General features: G+C 37.0%; 1 protein-coding gene across 2 annotated transcripts; it reads right to left on the minus strand.

Moving 5' to 3' along the window:
* Positions 1-9,049: 9,049 nt before the first annotated feature.
* On the minus strand, positions 9,050-18,726 carry ptpn1 (protein tyrosine phosphatase non-receptor type 1). Of its 2 annotated transcripts, none has more exons than XM_058785695.1 (10): positions 18,662-18,726; positions 18,451-18,544; positions 17,889-17,979; positions 17,375-17,475; positions 15,067-15,165; positions 14,812-14,949; positions 14,335-14,544; positions 13,348-13,509; positions 12,207-12,382; positions 9,050-11,287 (listed from the first exon to the last, which is right to left on the minus strand). In XM_058785695.1, exons 2-10 carry the CDS (start codon positions 18,505-18,507, stop codon positions 11,020-11,022), a joined length of 1,302 nt encoding a protein of 433 aa, XP_058641678.1. In that variant the 5' UTR covers positions 18,508-18,544; positions 18,662-18,726; the 3' UTR covers positions 9,050-11,019. The 2 variants fall into 2 exon arrangements, with proteins under 2 accessions (XP_058641678.1, XP_058641679.1); XM_058785696.1 differs by having other exon boundaries at positions 18,626-18,680.
* Between the last annotated feature and the right edge of the window lie 2,342 nt (positions 18,727-21,068).

Genomic DNA, 21,068 nt, shown 5'->3' on the forward strand with positions numbered 1-21,068 from the left:
CCATCATGCCTTTGATCTATTTTTTGCTTGAGGCCTCAGACTTTCTGTTGTCCCAGTGGCCCAAAACGACACATTGTTTTTGAAGAGATCAGTTCCTTGCACTAATGATGTCACTGTATCTTCTTCACAAACGCTTATTTCCATCTGCCATCTCTCTATCGCAGAGCATGCGAGGGGCTCCAGCGTGAAGGTTGCATCTGCTCTCCTCACCTCTAAGCTTGAGATAGGCAATCAGTGCAGGCGGCTCAAAATAGGCCACAGTCAGGTTCAGAGGGTACTGATATTGGTCGCGCCTGTGCACATACGTATGAATAACCCCTCTTAAACTCACGTGATGGAATCTTAACTGTCTCACAAACACACCGTGGCACTCAACCCACATCACTACATTGGATCTCTTACTTCCTGCAGAGATAATGTGAACAAGACAACACAAAAACGCAGAGAGGAAGAGCGCAGGAAAAAAAAAAAAAAACATGCAAGTCAGAATTTAACTGACGAAAGCTTTTGATAACATGGGGAAGGTTGCTGTGTGCATTTATTGACCAATGCACCAATATTAAAAATGTTCACTATTATTTTTGCGCATTTTTAGGGCAATAAGTCTAACTAATCCACTGTGGTACAACTCAGTTCCACACAACATAAAACCGTGCAGCTTGTTGAAGTAAGGAGTGCTATAACTTTTCGAAGGGGACTTTAGTTTTCATCTGCAGACGATAAAATAGCTGGGAAAATGAAGGAGAGACCTGATCCATATTTTACAACCAGAATAGAGACTTGGAAGTGGGCTTAGCAACTACATAGCAACACTGCAAGAAGTTTTATGGATGCAAAAACCACACCAAAAAAAATAAATAAATAAATAAATAAATAATATATATATATATATATAGGCTACTGTAAATGTTTTTTAAACTTCTTTATTTCAACAAATACAATCAAAAAATATATATTTTGACCTAAATTTAAGATTTATGTATTTGAGTTTCATATAAAAGGTCCATCTGTACAGTTTTAACACAAGTGATATTCAGTTATTTAAATATATGACATTCAAACAAATTGGTTTGATTGATGATGAATATATAAACCTGGTTATTGTGTTTTTAAAACACATTGTCTATTACAGAAATTTCACCTGTTTTATCATTTGTGACCCTGGACCACAAAACCAGTCATAAGTGTCAATTTTTCGAAATTGAGATGTATACAACATCTGAAAGCTGAATAACTAAGCTTTCCATTGATGTATGGTTTGTTAGGATAAGACAATATTTGGCCGAGAAACAACTATTTGAAAATCTGGAATCTGAGGGTGCAAAAAAATCAAAATATTGAGAAAATTGCCTTTAAAGTTGTCCAAATGAATTCTTAGCAAAGCATTTTACTAATCAAAAACGACATTTTGATATATTTACAGTAGTAAATTTACAAAATATCTTCATGGAATATGATCTTTACTTGATATACTAATGATTTTTGGCATAAAAGAAAAATCTATAATTTTGACCCATACAGTGTATTTTGGGCTATTGCTACAAATATACCCCAGCGACTTAAGACTGGTTTTGTGGTCCAGGGTCACATTTATGTATGACTAACAAGTATGCGTCGCATTAGCTTAGCTGGTTAAAACTGTGTAATCCAAATGATTGGAAATTTTATATGCAATTCAAATACAATAATCTTAATTTAGGCCTGGGACTCAGTCCTGCTCAGAGTTGTTGATATGTTGGTCAGTAATGAGAGTCTTCACAAATATTTGATTGGACTTTGGATAAAGACCACTGAAGACACAATTGGTGACATATTGACTTGTTAAGCTCTTGAATAATGAAGAGCCCTCCCTCTTTACAATCCCATGTATGCATTTGAACTTTTAAAACCCAAAGAATGATTACACACGTAGTGTCAGGCCTTGACATTGGGTTATCTCTGTCTCTGACCCCGGGTAGACTCTAAAACTTCCTGCAGTGCTTAGCAGTATTGTGTATTATGATGTAGTGCGTTGTGAGGAAATGTAACATTTAAAAATGTGAGCACAAAACCCCTGTGATTACTTACGTTTAATCTCCCTTTGTCTGTAAGGAGGAAAGACTAATACAACAAAGCTCAATCAAGGCATTTTCATGAAAGATCCCACAAATACACTGGTCTCTGCCCTACTGAACACTCCTGAAACTCCAGACACACCCTTTACAGCTAGACACATGACTCAGAAATTAGCAAGAAGAATATTCTTCAAAGATGACAGGACTCTATTGCACATAAACCGCTTTGCTATGCAAACAGAGCAATACACTGTGCTAATATTACAGCATTTTTGTGTAGTCATTTAAAGTAGAGTAACTTATCATGGGCCGGTATGAAAAACAAAGATTAAAGATCCTGGAATGATCTTTATTTTTATTTCCGGATGCTTGATCTGTACCTTACCTTCGTGTTTACTAACTGTTATTAAGCATGCTAGCAGATATCGAAGCTCCAAACTCAAGTAAACACTAGCTAAGGAGACAAACAGAAAAGTTAATTACAATCAGCTTATTTCCATTTGAACTCTTAATGTGGCTCACAGATGACCCTGATGCAATCTGGGAAAGATCCCTCAATGAATTACATAGGAGGAGGAAACCACAGAACACAAGATGATTTTATGTTGGACCTTGTCATGGTCTGTGCTGTACCTGAGTGAATATCTGCTGAGTCACATCTTCTCGAAGAAGTTCAGTCATACAGTCATGCTAAAAAACAAAATGGAAACTGTAACAGTGTCAACTGAAAGCTAACAGACTGTTACACACACACACACACACACACACACACAAAACAGTGATCGCACAAGATGTGGTCTAAAAAAACCCAGAGAGAAGTGACCCAAGAACCTTTTTGGCTATAACAGTAAAGACCAGGTTGCTGATGCGGTACACCAGATCATGGTGCCGTAAGGCCCTTAGTCATATCTTTGTTATTTGCACAGTGGCAGACCCTTAAAGGGGACGTTGGATGACAAACTCACTTTTACATGGAGTTTGCATATAAATGTGTTTTAGCAGTGTGTGGACACAGTCACCCTACAATGATAAATATCCATTTACTACTTTTTTATCCTCAAAAAACCTAAACAGTCTCAATTATCAAGCCGGTTTGCCCCGCCCACAAGCGCTGACGGACTGTCCCGTATTAATTAACATATTTCCACAGCCAGTTGTATGCTGTCCGTCATTTTCTCTGCACTCGAGCAGCTGTAACGACAACAATGTCTCATAAACAATACAGCTGTTTTGTAGTTGGATGTAAAAGTGAACTTAAGAGTCTTCATTAGTGAGAGGACACAGTGGATTCGTTTTGTTTTTGATGGAAACGCGCCACCAAATACACAAAAAAATGGAAGAGAGGGGTGGGGTGAGCAGTAGCTCATTATCATTTAAAGAGACATGCACTGAAATGGGTCACTGTGAACAGAGCTGTTTTTGACAAAGTAAAACACAACCATTGAGGAATTTTAACCAAAGTATGTTGCAGACATTTAATGAAGACCCTAAATAATCATACCAACTTATGGAAAACGGGCATCCGATGTCCCCTTTAAGGTTGTGACACACCAAATAAATCGTCGATGAATGTCTGTCAGCTCAGTTTTTGCGGTGTGTTTCATACCGACTTCATACAGACTACTGCCACCTGCTGGTATCGGCATTATTCCTCTCAAACAGGCACACATGCTAATTGGCCGTTGACTGTAGTCAATGCAATGTGTTCAAGTACAACTTTTTGGCCCAGGTGATAACACATCGGCTTTTGTTGTCACTAGTTCTTTGGTGTTGGTTTTGTTTGCCAGGTGCCTTACTTGACAATGTCAAGAAAAATGTGCAAAAATTTTACCTTACAGTTAGAGAACTAATATGTACATATAAGACATGTTTAGGGTCCCTTCAAAGGTACTGCCTCAGTGACAAGCTGTTGTGCAATTTTTTGTGTGTATGTTAAAATGACAGGGACAGTTTGGCTTAACAAACTAGGAAATGCATGTTTTGGTTAAGCTAACATTAGAAAACTAATAATACAAGTCAGGGGCCACAATTGTCAGCTTTTTCTAAATGTGCTGAGGGCCCCAGGGGTCTTAGTGGTGAGTTTGCACTATTTGTGCTAAGTACTGTGGTATTTAGGTTTCTTTGACCATATTTATCTGTACAAAAGCTCCCTGGCAGTTCGAGGGCCCTGGGCTCTCATGCAACCCTTAAGACATTAAATTGCACCAAATTTGGGAGACAAGTTTAGCTGGAATCAAGCATATGCAAATACATACACAATTCTGCAAGATGTCAGCAGGCCTTTGTTTTAAGTAGTGTGAAAAACACAGAGTACTATGCTTAGGAACATGCTGTTTTTTTGCTTCATGTCCTGTGTATGAAAACATCCCCCCCCCCAGTCAATCACATGAAGTGTCGCTATGACAACTGTGATGTAAAGGTGGTGAACGATAGGACACTTGTTGTGGAAATTCTTTAAACAGGTCATCGTACAGCGTTTACATCGAGAGCTTTTTGTGCACGTCAGTGAGCTCGTGTGTGTGCGCGCGTGTGCACTTGCAGGAGGAAGGAAGCGCTAGTCGTAAAGAAGGGGAAGCACCGAGCTTGGCTGTTTACGTAAACTCTGCAGATCTGCTTAAGGTCTAATGAAGTGCATGCGCACTGTGAACATAGCAACAGGAAATTACAGCGCACGCGCTCGTTGCTGAGGAAACCAACCTCAAAAAAACAAGATGCAGTTGAGGGGTGCCCTTAGACCAGCAAGAGCCTAGACAAACAATGGCCAGCAGAATTTTTTTTCCATTTACTTAAGCGTAAACAAGTGCAATCATGGAACCTGAGAGATGGCTAAGCTGGTTTACTCCAGTCATAATGGCAAAAACCTGATGATTGTTTCGTATATGCTGAGGATAACCTGAGGGTCACACAGTTCATGCTGAGTTTCAGTGGTTTCTGTTGTCTACTGCCAATATCGACTGCGGCATCCTAAATGTCATAAAATGCTCTACATAGACGTCAACTAGTGTCACAGACAAACACACAAATAGTGTTACAGGAACTAAACTTGCAATTGATTTCAGTTGAGTTTAAGATGCTGCTAAGATGTATGTTGCAAAATACTCTAATAAGCAAAAAAATACTTATTTTTATTTTAAAAGAAAATATTTTAAAAATACTTATTTGAAATATTTTAAACTCATGTTCTCTGTTCCAAACCAGTACTGGGTTACTACATACTGCTTTTATCTACAACACATTTTTGAATTCCACTACAATGCTTTTTTTTTTTTTTTTTTGCATAAATATGCTTTATATGGACATTTTTAACTATTACATTCATGTGTATTTTGCTGCATTACATGTCATTCTAAATATTCAGCGCTCAAATCAAAAGTCATCATAAAGCGTCTTTAGACTTTGCGTCTTACAGTTTTAAATGCAAAAGCACATTTTGTGAATGGCCCCTAAGGGGCGGTTCACACGGAATGCGTTTTTGTGTAATTATATTTTTAATGTAAACAACACTACACAGGTGTCTGTTGCATGTACATCTTTTGCTGCGTCTCACTCATGACACAAGATTCTAAAAATGTGACATTCAAGTTCAAATTAGTTAAACTTTGAATGAATTAATCTCTTTTTTCAGTTCCACTGCTCCAGGTCTCGTGTTTTTGTGTTCCCTTGTGCTGCTTTTTAGTTGTTTTTCTCTAAATAACAAGAGTTAGATGGATGTGTTTGAATGTTGCGCTTGCACATAAACACACACAATTGAACATTTTAGAAAATGTTTTTTTTTTTGTTTTTTCCATTCTGCTGGGCTGGCCTGCATTTCAGGTTTTTACCAAAAAATGTGTTTGTGTGAATAGCCCCTAAGGCAGCATCCTAAACATCATGTTAGTCTCTACATAGACAGTGACACAATAATGTATCAGAAGATATTAGTATGTTACAAGGCTAATGGCCTGATGCTCTATTAGGCATAAAAATACATTGCACACTGTGATCGAGTTTGATTCTAACATGATTGATGCTAAGCTAACATATTGCTATTCTAATAAAGACAAACATACATAGCACACACAAATAATAGGGAAAATGGTCAGTTTTTAAGTGCACAAAAGTTTTATTGATACTTTTATTAATGCTCATTAGGCCTGAGAACAAAGCCTCTGTAATTTCATTAAAATACTAATAAAATAACCAATTTTTTGGTTATTATTATTCTTATTCTTAAAGAATCAGTTTACTGATTAAGAATTTGCTTAAACATCTGTGCTTTGACATTGATCAGGACTGAGTCAGAACATGAGTCACTCTTTTTTTTTCTTTCTGGAGTTTCCTAAGTCTATTGCTCCCAGGAAATATTCCCAAAGCAACGGAAATGGGAGGAGAGAGGACAAAAGGAGGTACATACAGGAAAGAGAGACAAGTTAAGGAGCAAACCAATACCATTCCTCACTTATGTTGTAACACACACGCTATGCACTTGCCAAAACTCCCCCTGTCCAATCCAAGTAATCAATTCACTGTGTATATACAGACCCAGTAGAGTTTCATAGATGTTATGTTTGTTGTCAGCACTCTTAAATGCCAGAAGTAATAAGAAGCAGCTGCTCAATACCTGAACCCATAACTGACCCCGAGCCCCAGCAGGAGTTTCGTGTTCGCTGTCTTTTTAAGTGGACTTCCTGTACTAAGCCCTGCCCACCTCAGTGTTTTTCCCAAGTAGTTGGATCAGCCTGTCCTGTCTTGTCTGTTTTACGTCAAAGTACCACGAGTGTTAGGGAGTGCCCTGACTCACTCTCACACACATATACACACACTCATTCCTGAACAGTGTGAACTACATGCGTGCACACAAACGCATTCTTGAGTACACACTCACCTCTGCTGTAAGTTTAACCGACAATAGAATGTGATTGCACACATACGGACACAGTTCGACTGTCAGACAAGTTTACAAACACCTCAGTCTCTAGCATCTGCTGAACTTTCTGGAACAATACCAATCATTCCTGTGATGACACTTCTCATCTAGTCCAATCCTTTATGCTAAATGATAAAACTTCCTGTTGGTTTACACCCAAGCTCATTATTTAAATACAGTCCTAGTCAGTGTATACTTTATTTGCAGCATTATTTTGATCATAGGAAATGTAAGCATGTGTGTGTCAGCATCAGATGAATCAGTCTTATCACAGGATTTATAATGACATTTCATTTCAGCACTTTTTACGCGTGGGTGTTGAAGAATGGCACTGTTTTTAGAAATGTGTGATGAAATATGTTTTTCCGAAATACATTCACAGTCTTAAATCGAGCAAATCTGTATTTCTTTTCAACAAGGAAATAAAAACGGTTAATAAACTGCTCCCCGAAACGTGCTGAATCACCTGAAAGACAGAGAGGGAAAAATGAGTGAGACTAAAAACAAGTGAACAGTTGAAGGAGGGAAGGACATATTATAATGTTACATATAGGTTATGTCATAAGAAATGGGATGAACTGCTTGGCAGATGTGACATAAATCACCTCTAATTGATACATTCCAAGAGTCTGTGTCGGCACATGAAGAGACAAAGTGACTATGGACCTTCTCAGACCAGTAAAATCCGACACAAACCAGTATAGTAAAAACAGGTTAAAACAACCACAGATGTGTCGCCTCAGACCAGCAGCGTCAGAGAAAGCGTCATTAGTACAACTGAAACCTGATCAAAACTGGCACAGTGTCTCGAATACTGTATATACAGTAAGTACAGATGGAAGCATATTTATGGCATCCGAGTTGTAAAAACATTTAAGAAATCTCTTATCACAGAAAAAGTCTGTGTGAGATCATAAGACTGGAAATGTGCTCCAAATGATTTATTTGAAGCTGTGAAGTTTTGTTATTTTGGTAATGTAATGCTACAGGAAATGCCTGGGTACCAGCTGAAATGTGCTGACACATACTCAAGCACGTACACAAGAAAACATTACAGCTCAGAACTCCGACCATGACTAGAGCATCTTACTGATACCGGTGTGTTTTCAAAAAGCATAAGGATTTATATCTGCATTTTTGCACTGTGAACACGCTTGCTTTAAAAGAGCACAAGTATTTGAACAATCACTGTTATTTGAATATTAGATTCCAATCACACGAGTTCAGACAAGTTATATATAAAAAAAAAAAAATTTTTTGTTTGCTTATTGGGGAAAAACCCAGTTGAAATTAAAGCCAAGAAGTGAGTTACTGATCCTGAAGCGCCCTCTACTGGTCATGTTAAATTCTTTTGCGTGAAATACATAGAGCAAGTCAAAGGGCACGTACCAAAAACTTCATTTCCAACATACTGCCAGCAAAGGGGTGCTATATGGAGTTTTTGTAAAACTGTGAAAAGAATACAAAAGACAAAAACATATTTTTGTTAAAACGTATAAAAATAAAGTATAAATATTTAATATGATTTTTTTAATACAATTTAATGTTTATAGATTTTACTAATTATTTTTAATGTTCATCTCTGCTTCCTTGCATATAAAATATAAATATATAGGGCTATTATATTTCATAAGTTTTTTTTTGTTGTTTTTTTGCAGAGGTAGGCTAACATTAGACAACTGAAAATAGTAGCTGGGGGCTCAGTGTAATTTTGCACTATAACACTAAGAACACTATGTTCACCTTTTTTTTTTTCGGTCTCAGGAAGGTCTGACCCGAGGTCCCTGGCTGTCTGGGGCCCAGTCTATAATCCAGACCTGCATATATTTTATTAGAATTTAAGTGTGGTATCAAATGAGAGCTTGAACTAAATAGTAAGAGTATGATGAAACAAGCTCAAACTACACGTACATCACATAGATTTTTTAGTCTGTAATCTATGATTTAGATTAACTTTACAATTATAACTCTCACAGAGAGCTTTCATTAAAGTTCTCAATATGAGATTTTATAAAAGAAAAACTTCAGAAAAACTTCTCTCATCATCACATGATGGAATAAGAACGAAGAAAGAACAAACTCAAAAACAGTAGAATCAGAGATTTATATGTTTATTACCACAGCGTCTGCTTTGTATTCCGTCCAAAAAATAAAAATTTCAAATGTCAATACATCCAACTGCAACAAAGCATATGCCTTTCTTACAACAACACACAAAAAAAACAAAAAAAAAAACGGATAAATCAACATTAAAAAGGACACAACATGATGCTGGGAGGGGAGAAAGAAATTCTTAAGCCTCCTATACAAAGGCCAAGGAAGTCTGATGTCTACCAGCCCAAAGATAACTGAAAGAAGACAAACAATGACACAGACAAATAAATTTCTCTATATATGTGTGTAAATAAAGCCGGCAAGAAGAGAGACTTTACATTCTGTGGTCCAGCAATGGGACTGGATTCTGAGAGTCACTACAATGAATGGTGGTACTCTGTTACAACAGAACCTTCAAACCAAACATCAACAGCTTCAGTGTGTGAAACATTGAACTTCTACAAGCAGGAAAAACCACCTAGCAACCCAAAAATTGCCATTCTGGACTGGTCAAGCAGCAGTCAAAGAGTCACCACACAATGTCACAATTAAAAGCGTTTCAGGCCTCAATACAGAAGAGGCTTCATTTGTTTCGAGGTTACTGCATTAGACTTGTTCACACATTGTTCAAAAGTAACAGTTCTGCAGCATGGTTTGATTCGAAGGAAATGTTTAATCTCGCTCTATAATAATTACTATGACAATAATATAATAAAACAGTAAAACACAAAGACAGCTCACTGTCACTGGTCGGTTCCTCTCTTTGCATTCATTCAGTGCTGGTGTTGTTTTTTACGTTTTTTGGTAATTCTGACCTCCTGCACTCAACGCACACCATTTAGGCCAGAAGCATGACTGTATCTGTATTGCAGCAGGAAAAAAGGTAAATATAAAATTCAAACCCTGTCCCATGAGTCACTATTCTCTAAAGGAGAATACAAGTGAAAAATCTCATACTTAATACTGCCACCTGCTGCCACATTTTTGTTGTTACAATCAATCAGTCAGGTTAACTTGCTTTACCTTGATTTCCAGAGCTGGCATTAAGTGAAATTTTGACATGAAAATCCTAGTAAGAATGCTTGCCTGATTTGAAGTGATTTTAGTATTTCAGTTCAATGAAAAATGAAATGCGAGTTCTGGATAAACTAAATGGCTGTAGCAGGGCCTCTGGAGAACCAGCTGATCTAACTGAGGTTTGTTCTGAAAGTGGCATCCAGCACCAGCATTTTAACTGTTCTGATTTGACAAAGGGAAAGAATGAATGAACGAGAGGCCGGTGCATCAGTCACTTGATCTTTTTTCCTCATACAGACAAGTGTCACCTTTGGAGTATGAACTAAAGCTGAGGCTGAAAAAAAAAAAAAAAAAGAATGAAAAGAAAAAGCTTTTGGGATGTTTTCCGCTGTGACAGTAGCCTAACAGAGCACTTGATGGTATTAGACATCCCAGACTACTCATGATCTCCCTTTTCTCCAAAACGCACAAATACAAACAGATTTTCAATCATGTACAGCAGATTTGTGTTTTCAGCATGTATAAGAGAAGCTCACCTCCTGTGTAGCTCCTTCTGAGACTTAAAAAAAAATGATAGAGATGCATACACACAGACGAAAAGTTCCCTTACTGCAGCAACAACAGAGTCTTTTGGATTTTCTCTTACCTGTGTTTAACGTTTGGGTAGCAACACCTGAATTGTGAGGCCCTGAGGTTTTAAACGGACACACATTTATTAGATTGTGTGTATGAGTATGTGTGTGTAGAGGGAGGCGACAGCAGTTTGGCTAAGAAAAGTCTCTGAAACTCTTTCCCAAAGACATTCGGAGAGAGTGAGACGGGCCCAGCTGAGAGAGACAGGTCCAGCTGAGAAAGTGTGAGTGTCTGTGTGTGTCTCTCTTTTTCTTTTCCCGCCAACAGCCAGAACATGGAGGGATAGAGAAAGAGACGGATGGGAATAAGAGGGCATCAGTGGAAATAGGTGCGGTAACAGGCATAAGCACCTACAGCCAGTACTGTGCACATAAACACACTGGTCAGCAAGGGGCTCCACGCTTCATTGGCAGCAACAGGAGTCGCCTCCTCCGTGGGAGTCTTGGGCGGAGACCGTGCAGGTTTGGGAGGGGCTTCTCTTGGAACAACTGGTTCTTCGGGTTCGCTTAACAACGACGTCGCTCCGACCTCACCGACTGCCCGTTTGCGAAGCTCTGACCCATCTGTGAATGTCTGGGGCGCACTGTAAATACACAACGACAAAATGTTTGTATGTGGCTGCTGGATGGGTACTACTAGAAAGTAGGGGTGGGCGCTATATCGGTATTAAGTTGTACCATGATATGGATTTTTATCAAGGAAGCCCCCTCGAAACGCGATCGGGTTAGTTTTGAGTAGCAATTGGGTGGGTTTTGTTGCGAAAACCTGGCAACCCTGGTCGTTACTGCGTCATCAGAGAGAGGGAGATGCCTCGCTTGATAGGACATAAATCAGAACCGGATAGTTTTTGCTCCAAACACAAGATCAGCTTTTTGGAACTGCACACAAACTGGATTACAATAATTTCCCAAAATGTAATTTGTGTGGTAATATTACTAAGTCTGTAAACGGCCGTTAATACAGGACAGAGACGCAGAACACGGACACAAAGAGAGAAAATACTGTAGCAGGCAGCGCAAGATCACTGTTCACAATCCTCGAAATATAGGAAGAAAAATATAAATAATGAATTGGGGGCAGGGGGTTAATATGAAAGAGTATCTGAAGGGAACTCTCTTCAGAAAACTTTAGAAGGCATTTTCTTTCTCTCCAAAGGAACGCTAAACTGAGGCCATAAGCGCCATCTGCTGTCAGAGAGTGAATTTGCATGTTCTTTCAGTCCATTTTCTGTTTTTCTTTTGCACAGGTGTCTTATGTAGCATAATTTCACACATCAAAAGTCAGACCATTCTATTTTTGCCTTTTTTTTCTAGTTATGTAAGGTTAAAGTATATTTTACCTGTAATTTAACTAAGGTCTACTAAAATGTGATTCCAATTTTTTTTCTCATATCGCGATATAATATCGATATCGTCTGGACAGTGGAAAATATCGTGATATGAATTTTAACTCATATCGCCCACCCCTACTAGACAGAGAGAGAGAGATATTGAGAGTCTGACCTGTTTGCACAGATTTCTGCGCTGTTTTTTATTATCTCACTGAAGAAGGTGGTGGTGTCAGAGTTCACCAGGTCGCCTTTGCCGTTAGGTGGGTCTATTCGGGGCCGTGGTCTTGGAGGAGGAGGAGTTAATTGAGGGGGGAGATCCTCCTCATTTGATAACTCCTTCCATGACTCCTACTCACACATGAACACAAACATTTCACTGATCGATACAGCCAACTAAAGGTGGGTGGAATGAACAAAAAATGTTATTCATCACAGCAATTTTTTATATGACAGTAAGGAATATTATGAGAAGATATTTTTGCTGGACATTCAATACCTAAATGTTTTATAAATTAAATTACAATTTAGAGGTAGTAGTATTTTTCCAATTATAAAATCATTTAAATGCATTAAAAATGACAGGGTTTTTTGGGGCATTTTATGGCCAAAATGTATGATTATTTTAACACATTGATTCAAATAAAATAAAAAATTTAACAAAATAAAATGCTCAAATGATATAGCAATGACTACCAGTTGATATTGCTACCCATGCATAATACACTACCCTTCAAATGTTTGGGGTCAAAATATATTTTCTGAAAGAAATTAATACTTTTATTCAGAAAGGATGCATTCAATTTTAAAAAGTACTTAAAGTGGCAGGAAAGATTACAAAATATTTATATTTCAAATAAATGTTCTTTTAAATGTTCTATTCATCAAAGAATTCTGAAAAAAGTATCATGGTTTCTATACATTTTTTATTCAGCACAACCATTTTTAATATTGATAAATGTTTCTTGAGCACCAGATCAACATATTAGAATTATTTCTGAAGGATCATGTGACACTGAAAACTGGAGTAATGGCTGTTGCTTTGCCATCACAGCAACAAATTACATTTTAAAATGTATAAAAATATGAAAATTATTTTAAATTGTAAATATTTCATAATATTACTGTTTTACAGTATATTTGATCAAATAAATGCAGCACTGGTGAGCGTTTTTAAGAAACATTTAATATTAAGAAAATCTCACCAACCCAAATGTTTTAATGGTATATACACACCGACATTCTGCTCAGCTCTACATCCTATAATACCTCAGCAAAACATCCAAAAATTTGTTCTTTAACATGACTTTCATTACCTGTACAGACGTGTCTCCCATTATGTACTTGGCACCCTCTATGACAGCGAGGTAAGAGAAACGCAGCTGGTCAGCTGTCTGGATCAAACCCATGCGGTATCGCCGCATTTCCAGCAAGACTTCCTGGATGCGTACTGATGTTGGATCTTTCCTCTGAGACATCTGAGAACACACATAGCAGTTGTTTAGAGGATGTGGGGGGTGTTGGAATCTTTTTACTGAGTTCTAAATAAAAGCAAGACCAAATCTGCCGGTGCTGGTCAGAGTGACTGTCAAGTGAAATACACATGAGAAATCCAGACATCCAGTGATGCTTTGATTCGATTGATTTGAATCTCAATGTATTAATACTTTTATAATATTTAGAAATCATTTACACTACCATTTAAACGTTTGGGGTTGGTAAGGCTGCATTTATTTGTCAAATATTATTACAACTGTTTTCTATTTTAATATATTTTAAAATGTAGTTTATTCCTGTGACCCAAAGCTGAATTTTTAGCAGCCTTTACTCCAGTCTTCAGTGTCACATGATCTTTCAGAAACCATTCTAATATGCTGATTTGCTGCTCAATTCACATTCTAGATATCATTAAATGTTAGAAACACTAGTGCTTCTTAATTTTTTAGTGTAAATTGTGATGCTTTTCATATTTTTGTAACATCATAAAATATCTATCACTTTTGAACAAATGAACACATATTTCATGAATAAAATAATTAATTTATATTTTAAAGAAAACCATCTTACTGACCCCAACCTTTTGAACAATAGAGTATATTTTACATTTTGAAATAAAGGAGTGCTGTGGTACCAATAATCATGAAATTTTATCTGCCAAATGCATTAATGTCAATGATTCTTGAAATTTAATCATACAAACCAATATGCTATTGTACAAGCTCTATTATTTAAAAAGATTAAATATTAACCAGCACTTTCGTCCAGCAGATCTGGCATTACATACAAGCGGTCAGTCCTCTCACCAGTAGAAGGCAGGTGTCTACAAGGCAGAACGTTCCAGAGCGGCCAATACCAGCGCTGCAGTGGACCACGACAGGACCGTGCTCTAGGCTCAGACAGCCCGACTCACGCACTTTGAACAGGAAGTTGAGAAAAGATGCAGGCGACTCTGGCACGCCAAAATCTGGCCATGTGGTGTAGTGGAAATGAAGAATCTCCCGTGTTTCCTGTGTCTTTAAACACACGTGACAACAGCATTAAACCACCATGAGCATGTGTTTGTCAGAAATAAACCTCTGGCATCTGCAATATCCTGAAACTGTTGAGTGAAGTCAACAACCTGTCCAGCTATAGAAGCTCTAAACAAAACACTAAGAACATGCAACCTATTTTGCTGAAAAACAAGAATTTTAGCTAAATAGAAGAAAGTGACTAAAGGAGGACTATATAAAACCTCAAAGCACGACTGGATGAGATGAAAGAAAGATCAAGTGTCTCACCAACAGATTTTCCAGCTCCAGCTGTCGTACAGTGTAGTACGATTTCACATCCTCTGAGATCAGAGTAAGTCTGAAATTTGTGTCTTCAAAAACAGCCTCCCTCTCCTCTCGCTGAGGCCAATACTGAGCACACTTTATCTGTACATACACACACTTTTTCATTATAACTACACAACACAAACAACCCATGTACACACATTCAAAGTGAGTCTGTATCCATGTGGCAGATACAGGTACTGTGTGTGTTTCTCTCACCGAGCCTTTCTCTATGACACGATTCAGCATCACGACCCCTCGGCAGCGCTGCTCCCACACCATCTCCCAGAAATGACCACATGTGTTTGGTAACGGACCCTAAACAAACACACAACCATTAAAACAAGCACATGCAGTATATTGTATTAATAATACCTTTTAAACACATGCATAAAATGAATCTGTCATGCAACAGGATTTATAAGAGTAAGCAGCACCATTAACTGCCATTCAATACTGTGGTAATTTTTTTTTATTGTTTTTCGTTTATTTAATCAAAAATACTGTTAAAAACTAAATATTGTGCCTTCTATTTCAGTATATTTAAAAATGTAATTTATTCTTCTGATGGCAAAGCTGAATTTTCAGCAGCCATTACTCCATTCTTCAGTGTCAAGAAACATTTATTATTATCAAATAATAAATAGACAGTTGTGCTGCTTTATTTTTGTGGAAACCATGATACTTTTTTCAGGATTGTTTGAATAGACCGTTCAAAAGAACAACATTTATTTGAAATAGAAAAGGTTTGTAACACTGTAATAGCCTTTACTGTCATTTTGATCAATTTCATGCATCCTTGCTGATTAAAGCATTAATTTTAAAGTATTAAATCATATACAATTATACTACGGGGCCGTTTAATGTTTGAATCTGATTGGCTGATGAACGTTGTAAGGTGTGCAATTATTATCAGGGAAACGCACGGCGAACGTAGTTCCAGACAGCTCTTGACCGCATTACATGTCCATATCACTTCGCCAAATGATTTGAGTTATTTCAAAGGTCCTTACAGCCTAAAACAGCAAAAGAACCAAAAACCCACAACGACACTGGCCAAACAAATAAATATAGTAAACAATAGGAAATTATTAAAATATTTTTTTTAATTCTATTAAATGAATTTGGTATTTTGAATATTAAATCAAGAGTGGAAACTCCTGCACTCTATTGACCTTTTTCATTAGTCCATGTAGTAAATCACACATTTGAGCAGGCGTGAGGTACATGACAGTGCGGGTGAGAATGTGTGTGTGTTTTGTGTGTTTGTGGCTATAGCTGCCAGTGCTCTGACTGAACGAGGCCGGCAGGTTGAGACAAGTCTGCTTCTGTCTCTGAGCATCAGTGCGCTAATTCATCTGTACAATAAAGAAACATGTCATGCTGACGCAACTTGAGATTTCACAACATTTCCCAGTGATCTCTCCAGACACAGGAGAGGGAAAATCTCTTGGCAAATGGAACGTCACCACAGTGTGTGACGTCAGCTGGGGTGTTGGCAACCTAATAGATGCGTAATACAAACGTCAACACAAATGTTAAAACCAGGATGGGGAAAGTTTACCCATTACTTGCTTAACATGGCATTGTTTTAGTGTAGCTAACCTTTTTGTCTTATGTATACCCGAAGTCCCGCCAGAAACAAACCAGGAATATTAACTCATAACTCATATTATACTGGATAATTTAGCACTAATAGAATTAAAATGGCTTATTTTGCAATGGTCCACTTTTAAACTGTAAAGCACTTTTTAAAAATCTGTTATTGATTGCTGTTGATATACTTTGATTGGCTAACAGAGCTGATGTGACATAAAAAAAAAAATGAAAAGTTTTACATTTCAAAATTTAATAGTGGCCAAGCAATTAAAACTTTTGTTGTAAGCCCTGTGAATTTTAGTGATGGCCCCAAGGAAGTGAATAAAGAAGTCTACCCATGTCCAGGTTTACCTGGTTTGAAATCTTTGTTCTAAGACACGTCGGATGAAAATAAATGGCTAGATAAGACAAATTTGTTGTGAAAATTCAGCATGATATGCATTTTAATTTGAATGGACATCTGTTAATGCATCCGTTCAGACAGACACAAACATTTGCATGCCATTTGTGAGAGAGACTTTTTTTTTTTTCTCACAGAAAAGAGTTCTTATCTCTCTTATCTACTGCAATGCAAAGAAAACTAACCAACCATCAAGATTAGCTCTTTTCTAAAAGCACCACCTACTGTCAGAGAGCGATTTCACATTTTCATTCAGCTTGTCAGCCATTTCTAAGCCTTGATCTGAACAGACAGAATACATGTGAAAATCGCACCAAACATTTTGTTGATGTGAAGAGGCTTTAATATTGCATGAAAACTTAACAAGAGATTTTTCCCAGGATATATGCTCCTGCTAGTATGCCAATGAACTCTTCAGTTCCTTTATTCTGTCCGTATCATCCTCAGATGTGTCAGAAGATGTGCAGGTGCAGATAAAACATCAAATTCAGAAGATGCAGATGTGGGGTTTAAGTGTCAGTGTGTCACCTGAGTTAGTATGTAGTTTCTCTGAGCTTCATCCACTGAGATCAGGCTGGCATTGATGTAGTCATTACCGCCGATCTGTAGACGAATACGGCTGTGGTCAACTGTGAAAAGAGAGCGCGATTAAGCTGTGAGGCATATCACCCGTGATGCTTTGCAAGTTCAGTGGTGGAACGACTTTTTTTCAGGTCCTGTTCTCAGTTCCCCACAAGAGAGAAAAACATTTCCCTGATGAAAACGCTCAATTGTAACAGATAAAACACAGCGTAATTCATTTAATGTGGTGTTTTGTGAGCTGAGGACCTTTTCAGGTTGTTGTGGAAAAAGAAAAAGACTCAGAGAGAGAGGAAACCACAACAGCGTTGCTCTTTAAAGTCTTTGTGACGGAAGAGTTAAAAAAGGGAGAGAAAAAAAGACATGACATCTTCAGTGTGAAATGACTTTAAGAGCTTGCTGATAACAGGCCCCTTCCGTAGGTGTCACTGACTGTGTCAAACAGGGGAAGCGGCGCACTTACACGGACTGACGTCTCTGTAGCGATTACGACTTCTGTTTTCTGGAAGTTTGGCGAGCTTGCATGGTAGGTCACTGGACTGCTGCTTAATCTCCTAAAGTAAAACAGAAGTCTATGAGATGAAAATGCTTCTTACTGTAAGTGAAACAAATGTGAGACAAATGGTTTGCTGGGGGAAAATATATGGCACACAGTTATGGGGAACACCAGCATCCAGTTAATGATGCCATTCAGCCATCACTGTCATTAAAAACTGCAAGTGAGCCAGATTAGTAGATAAAAGTGTCAAACCAACTACTAATAGACTCCCTCTCATAAAAGAAAAAATCATCCCCCTCATCTGTATATTGGTCACTGTTTTCAAATGACAAATTCAGGTCATCACTATGTAACTTGTTATATCATTTATTCTGTGAGTTAGAGAAGAAGCAGCGCAATCCGAGTTGTCAAAAAATAAACATCAAATCTCAAAAAAATAAATTAAATAAATAACAACTTCCTTTGGATCGTTATGAATATTTAGAACATAGTCAAGTATGGAGCAGATTCAGTCCTTTAACGTTACCTGGTAAACGGCGTTCCAGTTCCCGAGCTCATCGATTTCCCGAAACTCGGTTTCCATTGCCGCGTGTGCTCCGCGTCACTCGATAGATGACCCCCTGACAATACAATTAGTAATAAAGTCGATGTCGAATCACATTAAAAAAACTGACTTTTAAAGTCTGCTTTAATTTTCTTACAGAACGTTTCTAATGGTACTGTTGTGTCGCTCTTACCGGAAACACGCTGCTCGCTCCTCCCGTAGCACGGCTCTCCGCTGTCCGTAGTGATCACGCCCCTCTTCTCTCACATTGACCAATGAAATTCCGTGAGTGGCCATGAACTCCTGGCAAAGGCCAATCAGCGCAACGCAGTGGGGCGTGGCAACTCCTTCGGCCAATCCTATTACGGAGCGTTTCCTCTTTATCATTGTGGGCTTTGTAGTTTTTTGTAGTTCGAGGAGTTTACGCAATACGCATGTGTGCATTGAGGTTTAGAAACGTGTATGAAGTAAAATGGCTCATAATTTCAGTTAAAACTTTGCAATTTTAAGAGTGGAATCAAGTAATAACATGTTATATCTTCGACAGCAGCATTAACAAAGTAAATGTTATATTTTGTGCATCTGCATTTCAAAATTATATATGAGATTTTGTGAATTTAGGCTTAATTTATTGTGTTTCGGTAATATTTATTCTTTTTTGTATTTTGAGGGGATTTCATTGTACTATACAATATTCACCTCTAAATAATGCATCTTGTATTTCGATACAAAATAATACAAATATTATAACAAATATTTATTATTTTAATCAATACAGTGTTTAATTTAAAAACAGAGCTAAATGCTCCTAATGCATTGGAAGGCATATTGGTGTCATCTGATGTGAGAAATTAAGAAAATCATATACAATACCATGGTATAACCACTAGAACAGGTATAGCCTCCTGAGACCCTGACATTTTTTTTAGGAAAAAATTATTATTTTTTCATGTCATTACATTGTTTAGAGCATTAAAAAAATGAAAAAAAAAAATTAAATAAAATAAAAAGATATTTCATTCATAAGTTATGTCATGTCATCGGGACTCTTTTTAAAAATTAAATAAATAAAAAGACATGAATGAACATGCATAGGCAAAAACAATTGATTTTTTTTTTTTTAATCACCAATACATTTTTAGTTTTCAGGATTTTTTTATTTATTTTTTATTTACCAAACTTTGTATGAAGATCATTGTCAACTATGTTATAACAGAATGAATTGATATACCATTTTTCTTTATGCAAAATGTGTGTAAAATGGCCATAAACGGATTTCTCATTATATACAATGTATCTATAAACTGTTATATGGGGCAACATGTTTTTGGGGCAACATGTAATGAAAAAAGAAGTGTAATAATGTAGTAATAATTGACAAGATTTTCATAATAATATATAATATTTCATAGGAACATTGAAATATAATTTCTTTCCTATTCATTTGTTGTGTCTCCTAAAATGTGTAATAAACATGTTTTTAGTCCCGGTATACTCATATGAAGACATGTATGAAATCAATGTCCTGTTTCATTACAGAAAGTCATATTTTGATTTATTAAAAATTAGTTAGATTTAAATGATAATTACAAAATATTATCATATTTCCATAAGTTAGAGCATTAAATTAATTTCAGACATTTTTGAAGACCGAGGAGAGGGAGTGGTCATGGTGAAACATCCGATCATTTGGTATCTCTGAAAAGCCCTGAATGTGCTCTGCAAAAACGGTGGCATGTATAGTCTCAGAAATTCACTAAAATATAATGTCCTCATTTGAGGACACAGGGTCTCAAGAGGTTAGCCCTGTATATAAATTGGACTGTGTATCTTCATTTGCTCATGAGAGTATTTTCAGACATAATTACTTACTTTAATTAAGTTTTCTACTTGGATATATATTAAGACATTATCAAAGACTCCTTCATTGTGGCAAACTAGTAGATTGTACTCCCTAAAAAAAATCTCTTTTTTTTAGACCATTTAGCTTTTTATAATCATGGGTATGATGTTTTGTGTGTTCACACACACACACACACACACACACACACACACACACACACACACACACACACACACACACACAAACAAACAAACAAACAAACAAACAAACAAACAAACAAACAAACAGATAAATAAATACCCCCCACCCCACCCCCCAATATGCAGAATAATGATCAATGTACATGTGCATATTGGTCAGTGGTTGAATTAATGTATAAAAATAGAACTGAATATTATAACAAGTAGGCTATAGGTCAACATGCTGATAAAGATCTACTTCTACGATAACTTTTAGAGAATTCTTAGATAATTAGGAAGATTATTACAGGCTTTTCTGGTAAACTGATGCAAAGTGCAGTAATCATTAGCATAAATATAATAATTTGGAAGATGATTTCCAGGTTTTTATAGTAAATGTTTACATGATGTGACTATCTTAAGCCTGAAAATGTCTTGAATCTGACTCGTGTTATTTCCGGTTAACATCCACAAGATAAGCCTGTTTAACATAAACATTACAGTATTTGAATGCTTTTCCGTTTTCACAACATTTTTCCGTCTCACTTTCCTAATAAAGAATATATCTGATCCGCGGC

This window comes from Onychostoma macrolepis, chromosome 08 (assembly GCF_012432095.1).
Source record: "Onychostoma macrolepis isolate SWU-2019 chromosome 08, ASM1243209v1, whole genome shotgun sequence".
NCBI lineage: Eukaryota > Metazoa > Chordata > Actinopteri > Cypriniformes > Cyprinidae > Onychostoma > Onychostoma macrolepis.

Excerpts from the sequence above, each read along its gene's own strand:
- ptpn1 (XM_058785695.1), bottom strand. The coding sequence starts at position 18,507 with ATGGAAACCGAGTTTCGGGAAATCGATGAGCTCGGGAACTGGAACGCC. Across the intron at positions 17,476-17,888 it reads CTACAGAGACGTCAGTCCGT|TTGACCACAGCCGTATTCGT; the intron begins GTAAGTGCGCCG and ends CTCTTTTCACAG. Across the intron at positions 15,166-17,374 it reads GAAACTACATACTAACTCAG|GGTCCGTTACCAAACACATG; the intron begins GTGACACACTGA and ends GTGTTTGTTTAG.